Raw genomic sequence first — 18,633 nt, 5'->3', positions numbered from 1 at the left:
TGTGTAACAAAGGGTACAGAACAGAAGGAATACACTAAGATAAAAAATGAAAAAATAAGCAATGAAAAAAAATAACAACAGAGGGGGTTGAGTACAGAACAGAAGGATTACAGTAAGATAACAAAAAGTAACAACAGAGGGGGTAATGGCTTAAACGAGATGGTGGAATAAAATAGAAACGATTGGGAAACTTAAGTGTGTGGAAAGACAAGGTATTTACCGACATTGATATTAACTTTGAATCCTGTTCATCTGGAGGAGTAGTAAGTCTTGTGTAGGTAATACTGTGTAAAAGGAGGACAGCATTACCTACACAACACTTACTACTCCTCCCAAAGTGGAAGTAACATTTTTTCATATATATATATATGTATATATATAATATATATATATATATATATATATATATATGTGTGTGTGTGTGTGTGTGTGTGGGTGTGCGCGTGTGTGTGTGGTGTGTGCGTATACATAAATAAATATATATATGGTGTTAAAGAGATGGATGAGGAGAACAATGGTAGGCGTAGCTTAAATCAAGGTTCCTTAGAGCTATCTACAAATTGGTGATGCCGAAAAAATGTCTCTGCCGGGAATCAACCCGGGCCCCCAGCTTTGAGCGCCGGTGCCTTAACCACTAGACTACAGAGAAGGGTTAGTGGCTAGGTCGAGCACGATCCGATTGACTGACAGATTTTCGACACCATACCAATTATAATTTCCTTTGTCGGGTGAGGGTGGGTTTTGAACAATGACAAGCCGCCTTACCTCAGATGGATCAAAGCTAATGCTTTGATACAGTACACGTATGGGAGAGAGTATACAAATGTGCGAATGCATACATGTACTACAGCTTTGGCAACTCTATTATTTAAATAATGTGTGAAAGAAATGGATGAAGAGAACAATGGCAGGCGTTTAAATAAAAGAGTTGCCAAATCTGGAATACATGTATAACTTCACACACACACCACTACACCACGGCGCTTCCACATCATATGTGTATGTGTACATATTTATGTATATATATATATATATATATATATATATATATGTATTTATGTATATATGTGCATGTATTTTGTATATGTATGTATTTGCATATATTGTATACGTAAGACGTCATTGTTACGTATTTTATCACATCAGTATTATATGTACATGTATATGTCCATCTGTTCCTCCCTCTGTACTCTGATTTTGTTTCCTTCATTTTTGTATAGAACCCATGAAGAAGGCCTAAGGCCGAAAGCTCGGGATTAAAATTTTGGTCTATCAGCAACGTCAAATCGTCTTGTAATTTTTTTCTCCTATAAGTATTTGGTACAAGACACAGTAGTCATGTTAAAGAGTGGATGCCTGTTTACATTTATATACATACATATATTTGATAATCTAGACGTATAACGTTTATTTATTATTCTAGACGTATTACAATTACCATAAAAGAGGATATCATTTGTGTCTAATCCTAGGGTACCTTAATACAATCCCGAGTATGCTGTTAACTCCTTTGACATGATTAAGGAGAAAAGACCCTTATCATCAAATAATTCTTCATTTCAAATATCAAAACCGTCAAGGACTGGGTGGATGGGCTATTTATTTCTCACACTGTGTCCATCGTATCATAACGGGATTGATAAATAATACGTTAATTCATTGAGCACATACAATCCTTCTATTTAGAGCGCATTCTATGGAATGTTAAGGAATGAAAGACGTCCTTCGATGCGGAGTAATCCTTTCTCTTTTAAATATTCATTAAACATGAAAAAAAGGGGCTGCAATTCTTGAAATTGTTTGCGCAAAGAGGTATCAAAAAGGGGTTAAAAAGTGACATTTTTCAAATAAATAATAATCATCTTAAGCAGCCTGATTTGCAAACACACACACACATAAATATATAACTTAACAAAACCCTATGGACGAAAATTCGTTATTACAGCGCGTCCCCCCAAAAATGTCCCTCTGATATGCGGCTTAATAACTTCCAGAAATAAAAATTATTCTCAATGAAATGTATGGATATAGGAGGGCCATCTCATGTACTAACTTTTATAAAAATTTCATTGGTCTTGCTTCAGTGGTTTTGAATACACAGCCTATTATATAACAGTGGTGCTTTTCAACCCATTCCACGTTTATATGCATGCAACACTGCTTTGTGTTCTGCACTTTCTTGCATATCAACCCCCTTTGACCATTCTGACCAAGGAGATATCACCTCTATCTCCTTGTTCTGACCAAGGAATTCCCTGATCTGACCAGGGAAATCTCCATGATCTAACCAAGCTCATCAAATCGCAACCTTGAGAATGTTCAGAAGGGCAAAAACAGTATTGACAGTTTCATGTTTGATAAACGGGAGATGCACAATGAATGAGACAACGGGTAATGTCTGTTTCATGCATAATTCCAAAAATACTGCATTTTTGTATTCATTACTTTTTTAAATTAGCTACTCAGGTCAAGTTCAATAATTCAGAGTAACTTTTTAAAAGAAAAGAGTCAAAATTCTCTTTGGTATAGTTCCTTTTTGCAAAGGGTGATTAACTTGTTGATTCCCCCTTTTTCATCTTATTTTACTCATCCATCATTCACATTTTCTTTCAAGTTGGTGCACTGATTCCCCTTATCAATCATCAAACAAACTTATTTTTTTATGTTTCTTGTCCTTCTGAGCATGCTCAAGTTTATGATTTAATGAGCCTAGATATGATTAGGGAATTATCCCTGCTCAAATCCTGGATGTAAGAATGGGGGGTTAACATGCCATAGATAATGAAAAAATGCATCAATGCTGCAAACTTGGAATGAGCTAAAATGCACAACTGTTACGTATCAGAGTGTGTATTCAAAACCGCTGAAGCGCGACCAATGAAGATTTCATGAAATGAGCTTTCTACTCATGAACATTTATTTGAGAACCCTACCACATTTTAGAATTAATTCAGTCCTATGTCAGAGGGATATTTTTTTGGGGACGCGCTGTATATTATTTTCCACGGAGTTTTGATACTTTTCTTTGTTTGAACACACCCACACACACACACACACACACACACACACACACACACACACACACACACACACACATATATATATATATATATATATATATATATATATATATATATATATATATATATATATATATATATGTATATATATATATATATACATATATATTGCTAAAAAAAAATCAAAACTCTCCTACACCCGACAGTGGAAATTTGATGTAATTGGTGGTGTATATCTCAGAGTACTGTTTCGGCTTCACCAGTTTTTCCAAAAAGGCAGACAGCTCAAAACCGTCAAGGACTGGGTGCATGTGCTCTTCATTTCTCTACATTGTGTCCGTCATATCATAATGGGATTGATAATATCACGTTGATTCATTGAGCACATACAATCCTTCTATTTAGAGCGCATGCTTTGGAATGTTAAGGAATGAAAAAAGTCCTTCAATGCAGACTAATCCTTTCAATAAAAAGGGGCTATATTTCTAGAATTTGTTTACGCAAGTGTGTAAAATAGGAATTAAAAGGTGACATTTTTCACAAATAATAATCGTAAGAAGCGTGATTTGCAAACACATACATACACACACCCCTACACCCTCAACACATACACACACACACACACACATATATATATATATATATATATATATGTATATATATATATTTATATATATATATATATATATATATATATATATGCATCTATATTTATCTAAATAATATATTGAAAAAAATGTTCAAAATTCACCTACACCCGACAAAGGAAATTTAATTGGTTATGTCGAAAATCTGTTTATCTGACGGTAATTTTTCGGCATTACCAGTTTTTCCAAGGCTGATAGCTCTGGGAACATTGATTTATTCTACGCCTCCCATTATTCTGTTCAGTAGTTTCTTTCACAATATATAAATTGTGTGACAGAAATGGATGAGGAGAACAAAGGTTGGCGTAGCTTCAATCAAGGTTCCCAGAGCTATCTACACTGTTAGAAAATTTATCCTTAAAATAAAAGAAGTTCCTGCAGCAGAGTCTCGAGATCATCTGTACCCTTTCATATATATATACAGTGCGTCCCACAAAAAACGAAGCCGATATTTATCGATTATCATTAATTCATCACAAATTCAATAGACAAATGACCTACCATTTTAAAGCTAAGAATCTCCTCTTTCATCTCAAATTACTTAAATTATTTCTTATTCACGTATGCATGAGGAAAACCAATTTGAAAAGGGGATTCCACTAAGTCACTTGGCGGGCCGTATCTTGGTTAAAAGAAACAAATTTTTGAAAAGTTCAATATCTGCTCTTTGATTTGATACCTCAATTACAGCAAAATGGTCAAGAAGTAACAAAATTCTGATTATTTGAATTAAGGCTTGAATTTCAATAATTTCATAAAATTGAGAGGTTTTACAGGCTAGCATTCAAACTCAATTGACACTCCGTTTTGTCAGCCATGCATTAAGTCTTTTGTTACCGTGCGATAGCGTCTGTGGGAAACCGATGAAAACACGTTTATTTAATTAAATTTTGGAAATGCAAGCATTGTTTCGAGGGATCATTACTTTTTAATTCTTGACCATTTTCTGTGATTAAGGTATCGAAGAAAAGAACAGATATTGAACTTTTTAGTCATGTGATTTTCTATTTGAAATTCAGATATCCCCGCCAAATGAGTTTTTGGCATCCTTTATTCGAATTGTTTTTGGTCACTCATGCGTGAATGAGGAATAATCTCACACTTAATACGCTACAAGAATCTGTTGGATAAACATGTTGAATGATCAAATCCAGCCGTTTTTATAAATGAAAGACTATAATGGTTATAAAGTTGTGCAATTTTAAAATACTGAAGTAAATGCTGGAGTATTCGTACATGTATTAATCATAGGAACGACACCAACAGCTGGGGATTTTATGATAATTTCTAAGCATAATGAGTCGATGTCATTAACATCCAGAGTTTATAACAACGAATTCCAATTCAAAGAACGCTGTTATTGACATGGCCAGCGTTTTAGACTTAATGAGATGTGTGCCATTTACAATGCAAGCAAATTGTCTTTTACATTGGGACTGTTCCATGATCATAATAGATTTCTCAATATCCTCTCACCAGGTGCAAACATGAAACTTAAAGGACAATTCACCCTAAAAGAATATTTGATTTGAGTAAGATGATACAAATTACACAAGCAAAACACTCACAAAATCATCAAAATCGGGTGTAAAATAAGAATGTTATGACATTCTTTTAAGTTTCGCTTACTTTCACAAAGTAGTTATCTTCACGTCCTGGTCTGGACGCAAAGAAGGGGACTAATAAAATCACACACTAATTTCTTTTATTATTTATTATTTAAAAGTATGGGTTTTTATGTTCCCTCATTGTTTTGTGAGACACTGTTTAATTCCTCCCTGAACAAGTGAAATTACCATTGTTTATACACTTTATGGTTCAGTCAAATTCGTCATTATGTTACTGACAAAAAAATTAACAAAATTGAAATATTGTCCGATTCAAACAATAAAAAGCAAAAGAAATAGTGAGTTCAGGGCATCATCTACTCTTTCATTTTCATGTCACTGAGTTGTTAATATAACAGTTATGTAAGCAAAACGGTAAAATATCATAAATTTCTTATTTTGCATTCGATTTTTGCTGATTTTTTCTAGCAGCATTCTTATTGGATTTGTATCTTTTCATTCAATTCAAAACTTGTTATGGTGGCCTCGTTCTTTAGGTTTCCTGTTTGCGCCTGGTGAGAGAATATTGATATTAATCACGATCATGGAACAGTCCCAATGCAACAAGACAAATTTGCTCGCTTTGGGAATGGGAATTCGCTGTTATAAACTCTGGACATGTATGACATCGGCCTAATATGTCCCGAAATTATCATAAGATCTCCAGCGGTTTTTTTCGTTTCTATAATGATTCATTTCTGGAATTGGTAGTGCTTTGATACATTAGCCAATATTAACAGCATACAAATATCAAATCTGGGCCTATCTAATGCCATAGGCCTAACTTATAACTGGTTAATGTCCAGCTTTGAGATGAAATTAATATGATAGTCAAGGTTAGCCGCCCTATTCTTGCCTAGCATTTTGTGTCGTCATTATTGGCAATTTGATGAGTGTTTCAGAAATTGGTCTAAGTATACAATGTAGATGTAAGCCTAGGCTAAGGCCTATGTGAGGGTACATTAATTTGAGGGTGTTGATTCATTTGTGGCAACGTTCCGGGGGCGTGGTGGGGTCAGTCAAATGTATTGCTGTACATATGAGTGACTAAATTGTTTCCAAACACCCCCCTAAACGAGTTTCTTTTTCTCTGTGTGCAAAAGAACCCCCTAAAGACGTTTTATTTGCGGGCTTCATTTACACCTTACAATTTGTCGCCAGAAAAAATTTAGGAGATCTTCAACTTGAAGACTCCAGGGTCATTCTAAAAAAAATGTTACAATTAACAAAAAATGTGTCTCGACTATCTTATGGCCGCTAGCTTCACAACCCTGAACATTTTATACAAAAATATCATCAAGGAATTGACAATAAGCGACAAGCTCCACAGCGCATATGCGACCAGTGACTAGTAAAGCTCTGATTTTATTACAAAACCCTTTTATTTTTTGCTTTTGTTAGAATCGACACTGTCTCGGGTCAGTTTTAGATTTTACTATCATTTTCTTTTATTAGTACTCTGTATCTCTTACCTACATTAATGTCTGGTGAGGGCAGCTTGGTGTAAACGTCTGAAATATCGCGCTTATCCTAGTATTTGATGATCACTTCGTGATTAATTTCACTTTTAACCAGTCCCGAATTCATTTTGACCTCCGTAACGAATACTGCTACAAGTTTTTCATCCCTTTCAAACTAAATGATAATATACAATATAATGTGTCTGGAAGTAGAGTGATATTCATTAAAAAATAATTGATAGGGAATTATCATGTGTGTTTCCTGTATTACACGGAAATAAAGGACTATTCTTTAAAAAATGAAATGTATGACTAAACAGCTTTAACATCCGTAACGCACCTTAAAGAAATATGCACTATAGCAGTTCTTTTAAGGATTCAGCATTATGTAGGAAAAGAGACACCTTCCATAATAAATACAGTTTTCAAAGGTAGGGCTGCTGAATAAGGACCACGTTGGACCCTGAAGCATAAAGACATTAACTTCCGTAACGCATTAACTTCCGTAACATTTTTTTTCTTGAATAGGCTACAAATTTGTGCTATACTGAATCACTCCGGATCATACAGATATCAATCATATAAGGTACCCTCTACCTACTTACCCTTAAAAATGATAGGAATTCATCTTTGTCAAATTATTATTACACACCATATTTTCAATATCATTTTGAAAAGTGGGAAAATTGCCAGCGAAAACAATTTCCCGATAATTATATACGATATTTAATGCTTTTGGAATTTTAAACAATTCATACTACAAATTTTGAATATTGGCATCTTCTGTAGAACTTAAAATTTATAACTTCCTTTGCTATATAAAGTTCATTAACTTCCGTAACAATTACTGTTACGGAAGTTAATACACTTCGAGAACAATATCATATTTCACCACTTTTCTTTCCTTTTCTTCTTTTTTTTCTTCTTGTTTTCTTGGTCTTTACATGTGTGGCTTTTATTACACTAGTGGGCGTCTGTACACCACTTTGGGTGTGTAAAAAAAGAGCAAACAATGCCTTGTTTGTATATTCATAGATTCATAAAAATTAATATCCAATACCATAGCAATCAAGACATTTTGGGTTTAAAATTAAATTTTAAAGAAATTCGACAACTTCTTATGAAATCTGGAAATGAAATCAACAGATCAAGTTAAATGTGTGGATCAGTGGAAATCATGCTTGCCTCCCCCCACCCCCTTAATCAGTTTTCCCATGCAGTGTTCGAAACAGTACTGACTGTCCCTTTAAGCCAGGTGCTGCCCCCCCCCTTCCCCACTGGCCTCTTTGAAAAATCATTGACGATAATCTTGAACCTTCTCTCATGTTCAGGCAGTAATAACCTTAAAATGGATAAAAACAGTGGTTTGCACGTTTCCCGTGAAAATTGTTTATTTGCATATATCTCGTTGTCACGTTTGCACAGATGCCGTTGATAAATTTTGACAGATTTGCACATTTCCCGGTGTGGCGTTTGCACATATTCCGTTGTTTGCACAAATCCCGGCGACATTTTTGCACATAAAATATTTACCGTTGTTTGCACATAACACGGCTCCACACCCCTAAATAGGTTTTGTCTCTTTGCTAAGAATAACCGCTTTTCCGTTTCCCAGGCCCGTTCCCAGGGTCGTTGGTTACAATTGGGAAGGATCCGAACACTTTTCAGAAATGAGGAAGAAAAATTCACGTGAAAAGCTTTTGGTAAGGCGTCCCCTAAACATGTTAGGCTAGTCTTAAAAAAGTTTTGAAACATACCCTAAATACTTTTGACCCCGCAATTGACCAGTGGCCAGTCTTTCAAAGCCACTCCTTTTTTAAATGGTTTTTTTTTTATACCATTAACGAGTGCACAGGCGACCGCGTTCAAAAATGAAAAAAAAAACACCCCTTAAACGCTTTTTAGGTCACGCACGTGTAAAACAATACATTTGACTGCCCCTTCCCCTCACGTGCATGCGTACTTCTATTCCGAAGACGCAAGTGATGAATACTCACATTGGGGTCCTGGGGGCGTTTCATCGTGACCAAGTGAAAGGACCCGTCGGACGTTTTGTCCGACAAGTCCCATTTTATCCGACAGTTACCATAGGAACAGTGCCTCTCAGCCAATCAAAATCATGGAAGATGTCAGATCTGACAACTTGTCGGATGAAAATATTGATGAAACTCTTTCCGGAACAGACTGTAATGGGAAGAAATAGTTTTGAGCCCAGCGAACGCAGTTTCTACATTACACAATATTTTGTAAGCCTATGTCAGACCCAAAAATGCTCAAAAATGTGATTCCGTGTAGAAAGTCAATACATTTTTTTTCAACCACAATTCATAAATGTGTTATCATTGTTTTATTCTGATGCTTGAAATGGATTTATTTTATGATATGTATCAGCACAAAATGATTCCGACAAAGTTTTTCGACCCCCCCCCCCCCCCCCTCGCTAAAGAAAAAAATGTAAAAAGCGATTCATAAGAATTAAAAGAAAACAATAAAGTACATGGAAAATTATAGAGGTTGAGACATTTTTGGTAGATATTTACTAAAAATGTAAAAGTCAACAAACCTTATGGCGGATATTAAGGTAACCCGTGAAAATCACCTCTCCAGATTATCCGATCTAGATTTTTCGTGAAACGGACTGAACGACTTTTGAAATTTTCTTTGTAATTATGATTCCATGTATAGTTTTATTCAATAATTATTTCTAAAATGCGTTGTACTATTTGCTGTAAGTGTGCTAATAGGAATCAATCAATATACCTTTGCTCATGTGGAAATATATGTCATGTAGCATGCGCTAATGATATCTCTTATTCAATACCCTGGATATGTCAGTTTTTGTTTAAGTTATGTAATTCCTTTCAACCATATAATTGATGACTTAGATTTTAAATTCGCTATTCATTCATTGTTTTCAATTAAATCACATTCCACTTCATAATTCTGGTATATTCAGTAACAAGCATTTTCGTATCTTTTCCTCTAATGAAGTGATGACTTCTGGGCTAGACGATAATATTTCTGATTGTAACTATTATTTCAATGACACCTTTTATATCAAAATGAGTAACAGAACATCGGAACTTAAATTTTCATTGTTCCACTTGAATGCTCGAAGTCTTATTTCTAAGTTTTCTCATATAATCGATTATATACACACTCTCCACCATGATTTCACAATATATGCATTTACAGAAACCTGGTTTAAGGAAGACCCACATTCATTTTACAATATACCAAATTATAAACTTATTCATAAACATAGAAGTGATCGTTTAGGGGATGGTGTATGTATGTATATCAAGGACAATGTCACTTTCAAGCAGAGAACTGATTTAGACTTTTCTACCTCAACTATAAGACACTGTTTTTATTGAAAAATGTTTTATGTCTTGTTAAAATCAACAGAGAAAAGAAACAATCCCGACCTTTCGTTTGAGGACGCGCACGCTTATTTACGACGCTAGTTGATTTTGGAAGAGACTTTTGGGCCCGTCATGGTCGTAACACTCTATCCTGCAATGCAAACTGTGTGACATGAGATTTTTTTTTCGTTTCGCATCTGGAACGGAAACATTCAGTTTGCGTTTCGTGTGCAAAATTCTGGTTGCTACTATGGTAACAGCGATATATCCGATTTAGGACGACTTTCCAAATCCACTTTTGGTTCTTCCCTGCCGCGACCATACGTAAAAAATGGAAAAAACTGGGTAAGTACGTTACGTATAGGCCTATGTAGCGTTATATGGGTGTCAAAAACGATGATTGAAATACTGAAAAATGGGATATATTTCCAATACTTGTAGGGTGTCACAACCCAAATACTTGTTAAGAGATGCATTTTCATAATCTGGAAAAGACTTACTTCCCTTGTTTAGGGTGCTTTTCGAAACCCCATGGTCGCGCCTGGTATCCACTCATCAACGGAAGTGTACCCCCGGGAAATCCCCTATTTCTGCGGAAAGAAAAAAAAACATACTGCCCATTACACTGTGTGCTAGAGGCATATCATTTGTGTAGAAGGAGTAAACAAAAGAAACCCGAGAGTTCAAAACGTATTGCATATGCTGTGTACATATAAACGCATGCGAAATGGTTCGGCTGGAGAGGTTGATCTGACCCATGAAATCAACTGCCAGTGATCCACCAATAATCCACATTAAATGCAATATCGATTCGATGGACTGTAATGATCTATATCTAAGTCTTCATTCAGTAAGTTTTTCCTCACTCAATATGTGCTCGATTTGTTTGAAAAACTACTTTCTTATCCATGTCATAATCTATTTTAGGTCCTGCATTTCGAATATCTCCAGCCATAAGTCGTAATATACATGCATGTATGGTGCGGGTGTCGCGGGAAAGGATTTTGCACACGAAAAGCGGATCTGAAGGGCCTGTAACCCCCTGTAACACAAAGCTTAGCATTCATTGTAGAGCAGTTTTCTACGTTTGATTCTATTGACTATAATGTACAATCAATCTTAAAAATCAAGTGTATGATTAAGCGTTTACTTTTGTGTTAGGGGACCCTAATATAGACCAGTTCGTAGTTACTTCATGGGCAATTTTGGTCAAATGACCTTTCATTTCTTTCATCATGATAAGCAGATTTCAAAGCAAGATATTACGTAAAATTGCCGTACATAGCAGGATGAAGAAATTGAATAGACCAGGTGACTAGTATAGCACACCAATGAACACTTAATGAAAGTATTTGCTGATGTCTGTCTTTCTCTCTATCTGTCTATATATCTATCTATGTAACTGCGGTATCTATCTATCTAATAATCTTCTCTGTCTCTCTCATTCTTTATCTAACATCTATCTATCTCAAATTCTCTATCTCTCTCTATCTATCCATCCATCTGTCTGTCTTTCTCTATTTCTCTCTCTCTACCTACCTATGTAACTACAGTATCTATCTGTTAATTTGTCGCTCTTCTCTCTCATTCTTGATCTATCTGACATCTATCTATCTCTCTATCCATCTATCTATCCATCTGTCTGTCTTTCTCTATTTCTCTCTATTTATCTATTTTTTAACTTATCTATCTGTTAATTTGTTAATAATCTTTGTCTCTCTCCCTCTTTATCTATCTAACATCTATCTATCTCTCATCTATCTATCTCTATCCATCTGTCTGTCTTTCTCTATTTCTCTCTATCTATATATCTATCTATGTATCTATCTATCTGTTAATTTGTCTATCTTCTCTGTCTCTCTCATTCTTTATCTTTCTATCTATCTAACATCTATCTATCTGTCTCTCAAATTCTCTATCTCTCTCCCTCTCTAGCATCTGTCTGTCTTTTTTCTCTCTCTCTCTTTGTCCGTCCATATTTCTATCTACAACATCTCTCTCCCTCTCTATCTATCCTTCTCTCTCTCTCTTTCTCTCTCTCCCCTCTCCCTCTATATATCGACCTCTCTGTCTCTCCCCCTCTCTCTATTTATCTATCTATCCATCCATCTCTCCCTCTTTCTCTCTCTTTCCATCTATCTATCTATCCACCTCTCTCTCTCTTTCTATCTATCTATCTATTGTCTATCTTGTCTCTATCTATATATTTATCAGTCTTATATCTATCTTTCGGCAGCTTCTATATAAGTGTATCAATCCATCAAACTTCAGTTTGTCTTTCCATTATAAGTATCTGTTTATTTTGATTTTGCCTGTCATTCTATTCATTTAGTTAATAATTTATTTTTAGAAAAAAAAAACTATCATAAACAACGCGACTGCAAAAGCATGTTCGGATTTCACTCCTGACTGCCGCTCTCTCTGTACATGAAGTGCCGAGGAACTCTGTGCTCTGATCAGTAACTGTGCAAATTGCATGCGGTGGTGGACTCGCCTGTGTCGCACGCTGCATGCAACCAGCGACGTGTGTAGACTCTTCACTAGTCGCTTTTTGGCTACTTTTCCGGAAAATGCCTTCGCCAGGGTGTAAAACGGAAACGCGCGGCCGGGGGGGGGGGGGGGGGGTTGCTGATCCGGTAGAGATTTATACATGTTCTTTGAGAACGGGTTTTGCCTTTTCGTTGGTACAGATCCAATGGCTTTTATCATTTGTAGCTTTTCCCTTTTGAGGTTTTCTGAGCGGTTACACTTCGTAATTCCGAAACACGTAGATTGCCTATACTTCGATGTTTGTTGATCCGAATAGGTAAAAGAGTTCGTTAATTCGAACATTTGTGGCGTTATTCCGAAGGTTCGTTGTTCCAAAGGTTCGTTAATCCGAAAACAAAATAAAGTTTGTTGTTCGTAAGTTTCGTTAGTCCAAAAACGAAATAAGGTTGGTTAATCATTTATTTTTCGGACTAACGAACCTTCGGAGTTACGAACCTCATTTCTTTTTCGGACTAACGAACCTTCGGACTAACGAACCTTCGGAATATCCGAGCCTTCGGAATAACGAAGCTTCGGAATTACGAATGTATGCGTCCTGAGGTCATGAGACATCTTACTGGTCAGTAAGGGAAACTCCAGGTTTTCCGAGATCGTTTGAAAAGTCCCTTTTTCGAGATAGTTGCGTTCACCGAAGCGTGAATCACTGCTGAAGACCTTCACCCTGTGTAGTCTTTCTCTGCTGTTTTCAGACCCTTATGTATGTACGCGAAACACTCGGTAAGAGCGGTGAAAATGTGTACGCGTGTATACAACCGTGCATTGTTCGGGCAGTTGCTATCACTAAAACATGTGCCTCTCTCTCCCCCTCTCTATTTCTCTCTCTCTCATGTATTGTCAAGCATTCAGTTTGATTTTTGTTCATCACTTAGCCTCAATCCGGACGTTAAATGTGCCGAAATTGGACCATATTTTTGGATCCACCGTCATGCAACAACATGTATATCCGTATTATCCAACTTTCATGTTAATTCCTGAGCATTCATCTTCAGCTTATGAGCTGCTGCACAATCCATGATCAATACATTATAATAATATTTCCACTAGTGCATGCATGCCGGCGGAAGTCATGGAAATTATTAAGTCGATGTGCGATTTCAAAACATGTCAAATACAGGTTTGTCCTGAAACAAACTTGACGAAGCCAAAGAATTGGTAAAAAGAATATTGTATTCACCTTCAAAACGTACATACTGCAAAGTATTTGGGCTAGCGGTCACCAAATCAAGTGCGATATGAAAGTCTGCCTGTCAGCTCGATCCATGTCCAAACTTCCCCCAAACGTCCAGCACAGATGAGAATACAAGCAATATCATGATGTCATGTCAAGATGATAATGACCATTCTCGAATTCGACATGATCCATGCTAGCATAGTGAACAGGACGGTGTGAGATCAATGGTTTATATTATGAACATTATGAAGATCAAGAACTGCATGTCCATTTTCCATTTAGCCCATGATAGCACTAACCGCCGGAGAGCTGGTTAGAGGTTATTACCATGGGAACGAATATATTTTCCAAGTCTTTCTTATCAGATATTACGTAATGCCGTACCCAAAATAACTTTCAGCATGATCATGGAAGGTCCATGTACATAGCTCTATGCACACTTTGTACACGCAGTACACACATACACCAAACGTTCGGCTATACAACATGCATCGGAGTATCGCGGCACAAAGGCTGAACGAAGAGACTAACGTCCTCTTACGAGAACTTTTGCTTGCATTTTTTCATCATAAATGTGTCTTCTTTCTTCAATAGCATCTAAGCACCGCGGTGGCGATTTTTTTTCGAAAATAGATGAGAAATTTAGTTTTCTTTAACATATTTGAAAATAAAAATTCGCCACCGTGGTGTTTTTTTATATGATTTTTTTAGTGAAGGTATGTCACAAAACCCCATTTACTTTGTACAGGGAAGCTATTCGGTGAGATCCGAAGAGATTACGTCATGCGACCACAAATCCTGTTATTCCAGATTCTGTCGCTCTCGCAAAAGCAGGAGTTACCTTGACTGTTGGTGGGTAAATCCTGCATATAACTGCAATTTGGCCTGAAAAGGAAGTGAAAATCAGAAGAGACGGAATACTTGTTGTTCCTGGTACGAGAGCGCCAATGATCTTAAATATTGCCCTTTACTGAACTCCTTTTAATGAAATAAGTAAGTTGTATCTTGAAGCCGTTCAGTTCTTTTCTTTCTTTCTTTCTTTGGCATAGGTTACTATTTTATGTACTATTTTGAACACTTTTTGTCACAACCGTTTGGGATTTCCATTTGACAAACCGGTTACCCTTTTATTTTTTAATTCAACACATCTGTAGATAAATTCCAGTTCTAGTAACGATCTCAAAATGACTTTTTACAGAATCCAATATAATGACCACCCAATTGTATGTTTGTATGAATAAAAAAATCTGTGCTAAGGATTCTGGAAGAATTTGTGTAATTGCTGAGAAATGAGCAAAATAAGTGCGGATTCGGTTACTTCCGTCGGGTCTTTATTCCAGCAATAATAATACACTGTCCAACGTGTGCTTACTTGTGTTGGCGATCTTCAGTGTGATCGTATTTTAGCTTAGATTTTGATTTCACAAAGTTCAGTTTATATAACTGTACCAGATCTAGATCCACGATGATATATTCATACTTAACCTTAGTTTAACAGACTTTCTCACGAAATTAGTGTTTTACTGCAACTACTATCGTTTAGCTTTAACTAACACCACGGTCTAACTCTGTTCTAAATTTATGGGAAGTCAAAGGTGTCAAAATGTTTATCAAGCTGTATAATATAGGGTATTTATATTGCACACATATCCACCTTGTTAGGTGCTCAAGGCGCTCATAAATTACCCGGCTAAGCTAGGCGTTCGTAGCGCACACAGCTTTTTAAGGAATTACTTCCTAACGGTACCCATTAAGTTCACCTGGGTTGAGTGCAGCACACCGTGGATCAGTTTCTTGCTGAAGGAAATTACGCCATGGCTGGGATTCGAACCCACGACCCTCTGTTTCAAAGTCTGAAGACTATTCCACTGGGCCACAGCGCTCCACGTTTGTATGTTCTTTATATTTACTGTGCTCTCTCCCGATACTTCAGTGGTGAAGACAATCATGTATTTATACTTCCTAGATATTAATGAATGATTTGAAAGCCAGATAAGCTGAAATTTGACATCTCTATTGTTGAGTAGAAGAAATAACCAGTTGTCTCACGATGTAGCAAACGTAGTAGGAAAGCGACGTTTCGTCTGCAAGCTGCTAGACTTCGTCAGGCAATGAGCAAAGACGCTGCTGCGCACGGGTTATATAGCGTCGGGAGCTATTGTCTGGCTCCACTCGGGCGTGAGCCGCGCTGTGATTGGCCGGAGCCGCTGGCCAATCAGGGTCCGCGCTGGTGCTTGGTGCCCGCTCGGGCGTGCACCGCGCGCTGTGAACCGTGGATGCAGTATGCCGTCGGATGGTAGGTAACCATTCATCAGGGATCTCAATGCCGCTGTCCCTGTTGATATTGCTCGGGTGCAAACGGATCTGGATCGCTTCCTTAATGCGCCGCGTATACCAATGCTTATCATTAGCGATGCAGCTGACCTCATCCCAGTTAGGTGGATGATCGGAGTCCCAAGCATGTTCTGCAACAGCAGAGCTATCGGTGCGCCTAAGCCGAACATCACGGCGATGTTCCTTCATGCGTTCCCCCACAGGTCTACCAGTCTCACCGATGTAGACTTTGTCGCAGGTCGAGCAAGGGATCTTATAAACAACCCCATTTCGTCTGTCGGGATCGGGCGGTCTTTCGGACGGACCAGCTGGCTGCGGATGCTGTCGGACTTAAATATAACTCGGATGCCATGCCTCTCCAAGCGCCGGCGGAGAAGATGCGCGATACCATCAACAAACGGGATTACTATAGCGGATTTAAATTGCGCAAGCTGTTCGGACGGGCGCTCTTCTTCTTAGCGACGCGGTTAACGAAGGAGCGCGGGTAACCGTTAGAAATAAGAGCCGAGGTGATGTGTTGCTTCTCTGTAGCTGTGCAATGGGGCTTAGTAACGATGCGTGAAGCTCTGTCGTAAAGACACTTCACTACCCCGCGCTTAACGGACTTCGGGTGATGCGAATCATAAGCAATGTACTGATCAGTGTGTGTGGGCTTCCTGTATACGGTGGTGTACAGTCGGCCGCTGGTGTCACGGTGCACCAAAGTGTCTAGAAAGGCAATGCGCTCGTTGCACTCCATCTCCATGGTAAAACGGATGGAGGGCTGCTGCGAATTCATGTGGCTCAAAAGGTCATCGGCGGCGGATCTATGCGTGATGATAAACGTGTCATCTACGTATCGCTTCCAAACTCTAGGGGCGCAGTCGGGCGGGCAACTACTCAGCGCACGTTCCTCAAAAGCTTCCATGAACAGGTTAGCGATCACCGCGGAAACAGGGCTGCCCATGGCTGCTCCTTCTTGCTGTTCGTAGAAATTGCCGGCAAACATGAAATACGTAGATTGCAAAACAAAACTCAAAAGCTCAGTTACCTGGGCCGGAGATAACTGTGTGCGCTCGGGTAGGCTCTCATCACGTTCGAGCCTGCTAAGTGCGACCTTGCATGCGGCGTCGATGGGTACATTGGTAAACAATGATACCACATCAAATGAAACCATGACCTCATGTTCCTGTACGGTTTCGCTGCGCAGGAAATCAACAAACGACGCGGAGTTATGGACAGCATGCCCATTGGAACCGACTAAGGGAGCAAGAATATCAGCGAGATACTTAGACGTGTTGTAAGCAAACGAACTCACACATGACACAATCGGACGAAGCGGGATGTCAGCTTTGTGGATCTTAGGCAGTCCATAGATCCTGGGCGGTTGCTTCTGCGACGGTTTTTAGCTTACGGTAGGTAGAATCATCGATGTCACCATTCTTGTGAAAGCCGCGAAGAATAGTGGAAAGCTTGCGGGAGAGGCGATCGGTCGGGTCCTTCCCGATAGCGTGATAGGGGCCGGATTCGATTAACTCGGACATCTTGGCGCGGTAGACATCAGTGTCCAGAATAACACTGGCGCGGCCTTTGTCTGCTGGCAAAATCATAATAGACTCGTTTTCCTTGAGCGATTTCAAGGCTTTGCGCATGCCGGGAGTAATGTTCGATTTAGGCGGTTCGGCGGAGGAGAGGATAGCATTTATCTCTCTTCTTACGGAGCCGATGGTTTCGGCATCAAGCGAACGGATGGAGGATTCCACCTTCGCAACAATCTCGGTAGCGGGAACACGCTTCGGGGCTACTGAAAAGTTAAGTCCCTTGGCGAGCAGCGCACTCTCATCAGAAGTCAGTTTGCGTTTAGACAAATTGACGACCCGAGAGCTAGAATCGGCACATACGGAAATATCCTTACCCTCTGAACTAATCTTGAGATACTATCCTGTTGTCGGGACTTGCACTTCTCAAATTCGTGGCGGTAGATATCGTCGAAAAGCTCGAGAGCATTGTTGTAGTGCTCTTCGGCGAGCGCGGAACGGACAAGGGTAGTACTGGACTCAATCTCGGCGCGGATAGACTTAAGAGTCATGCGGGTGAGGCGGATTCTTTCACGAAGGAAAAGGCGGGAGGTCCTCTCGGCGATGATGCGTGCTGACTTGGTGGGTACTGGCGGGCGAACTCTAAGATCTTTCGGGATAACGGCGTTCTTGATGCAACGGGTTAGGAAGGTAAGATGGTTGGAAAATCTCGCGAGTTTCTTCGAGCAGCGTTCGTGTCTTCGGACAAGCCTTAGGGCAGGGCGCCCATACTTCTGAGAGATGATGTGGAAGAGGTTCATCGTGGTAAAGGATTGAGTAGAAGAAATAACCAGTTGTCTCACGATGTAGCAAACGTAGTAGGAAAGCGACGTTTCGTCTGCAAGCTGCTAGACTTCGTCAGGCAATGAGCAAAGACGCTGCTGCGCACGGGTTATATAGCGTCGGGAGCTATTGTCTGGCTC

At 38.7% G+C, this 18,633-nt stretch overlaps 1 protein-coding gene across 1 annotated transcript; it reads right to left on the bottom strand.

The window, feature by feature from the left end:
* Positions 1 to 16,560: 16,560 nt before the first annotated feature.
* Positions 16,561 to 17,310, bottom strand: LOC121420570. The gene has a single exon (XM_041615234.1). It carries the CDS (start codon positions 17,308 to 17,310, stop codon positions 16,561 to 16,563), a length of 750 nt encoding a protein of 249 aa, XP_041471168.1.
* Between the last annotated feature and the right edge of the window lie 1,323 nt (positions 17,311 to 18,633).

Source organism: Lytechinus variegatus, chromosome 8 (genome assembly GCF_018143015.1).
Source record: "Lytechinus variegatus isolate NC3 chromosome 8, Lvar_3.0, whole genome shotgun sequence".
NCBI classification, from domain to species: Eukaryota; Metazoa; Echinodermata; class Echinoidea; order Temnopleuroida; family Toxopneustidae; genus Lytechinus; species Lytechinus variegatus.
Note: the sequence above shows the minus strand (reverse complement) of the source record. Positions and strands in the feature narration are given on the sequence as shown.

Coding starts and splice junctions, on each gene's coding strand:
- LOC121420570 (XM_041615234.1), bottom strand. CDS start 17,310: ATGGTTTCATTTGATGTGGTATCATTGTTTACCAATGTACCCATCGAC.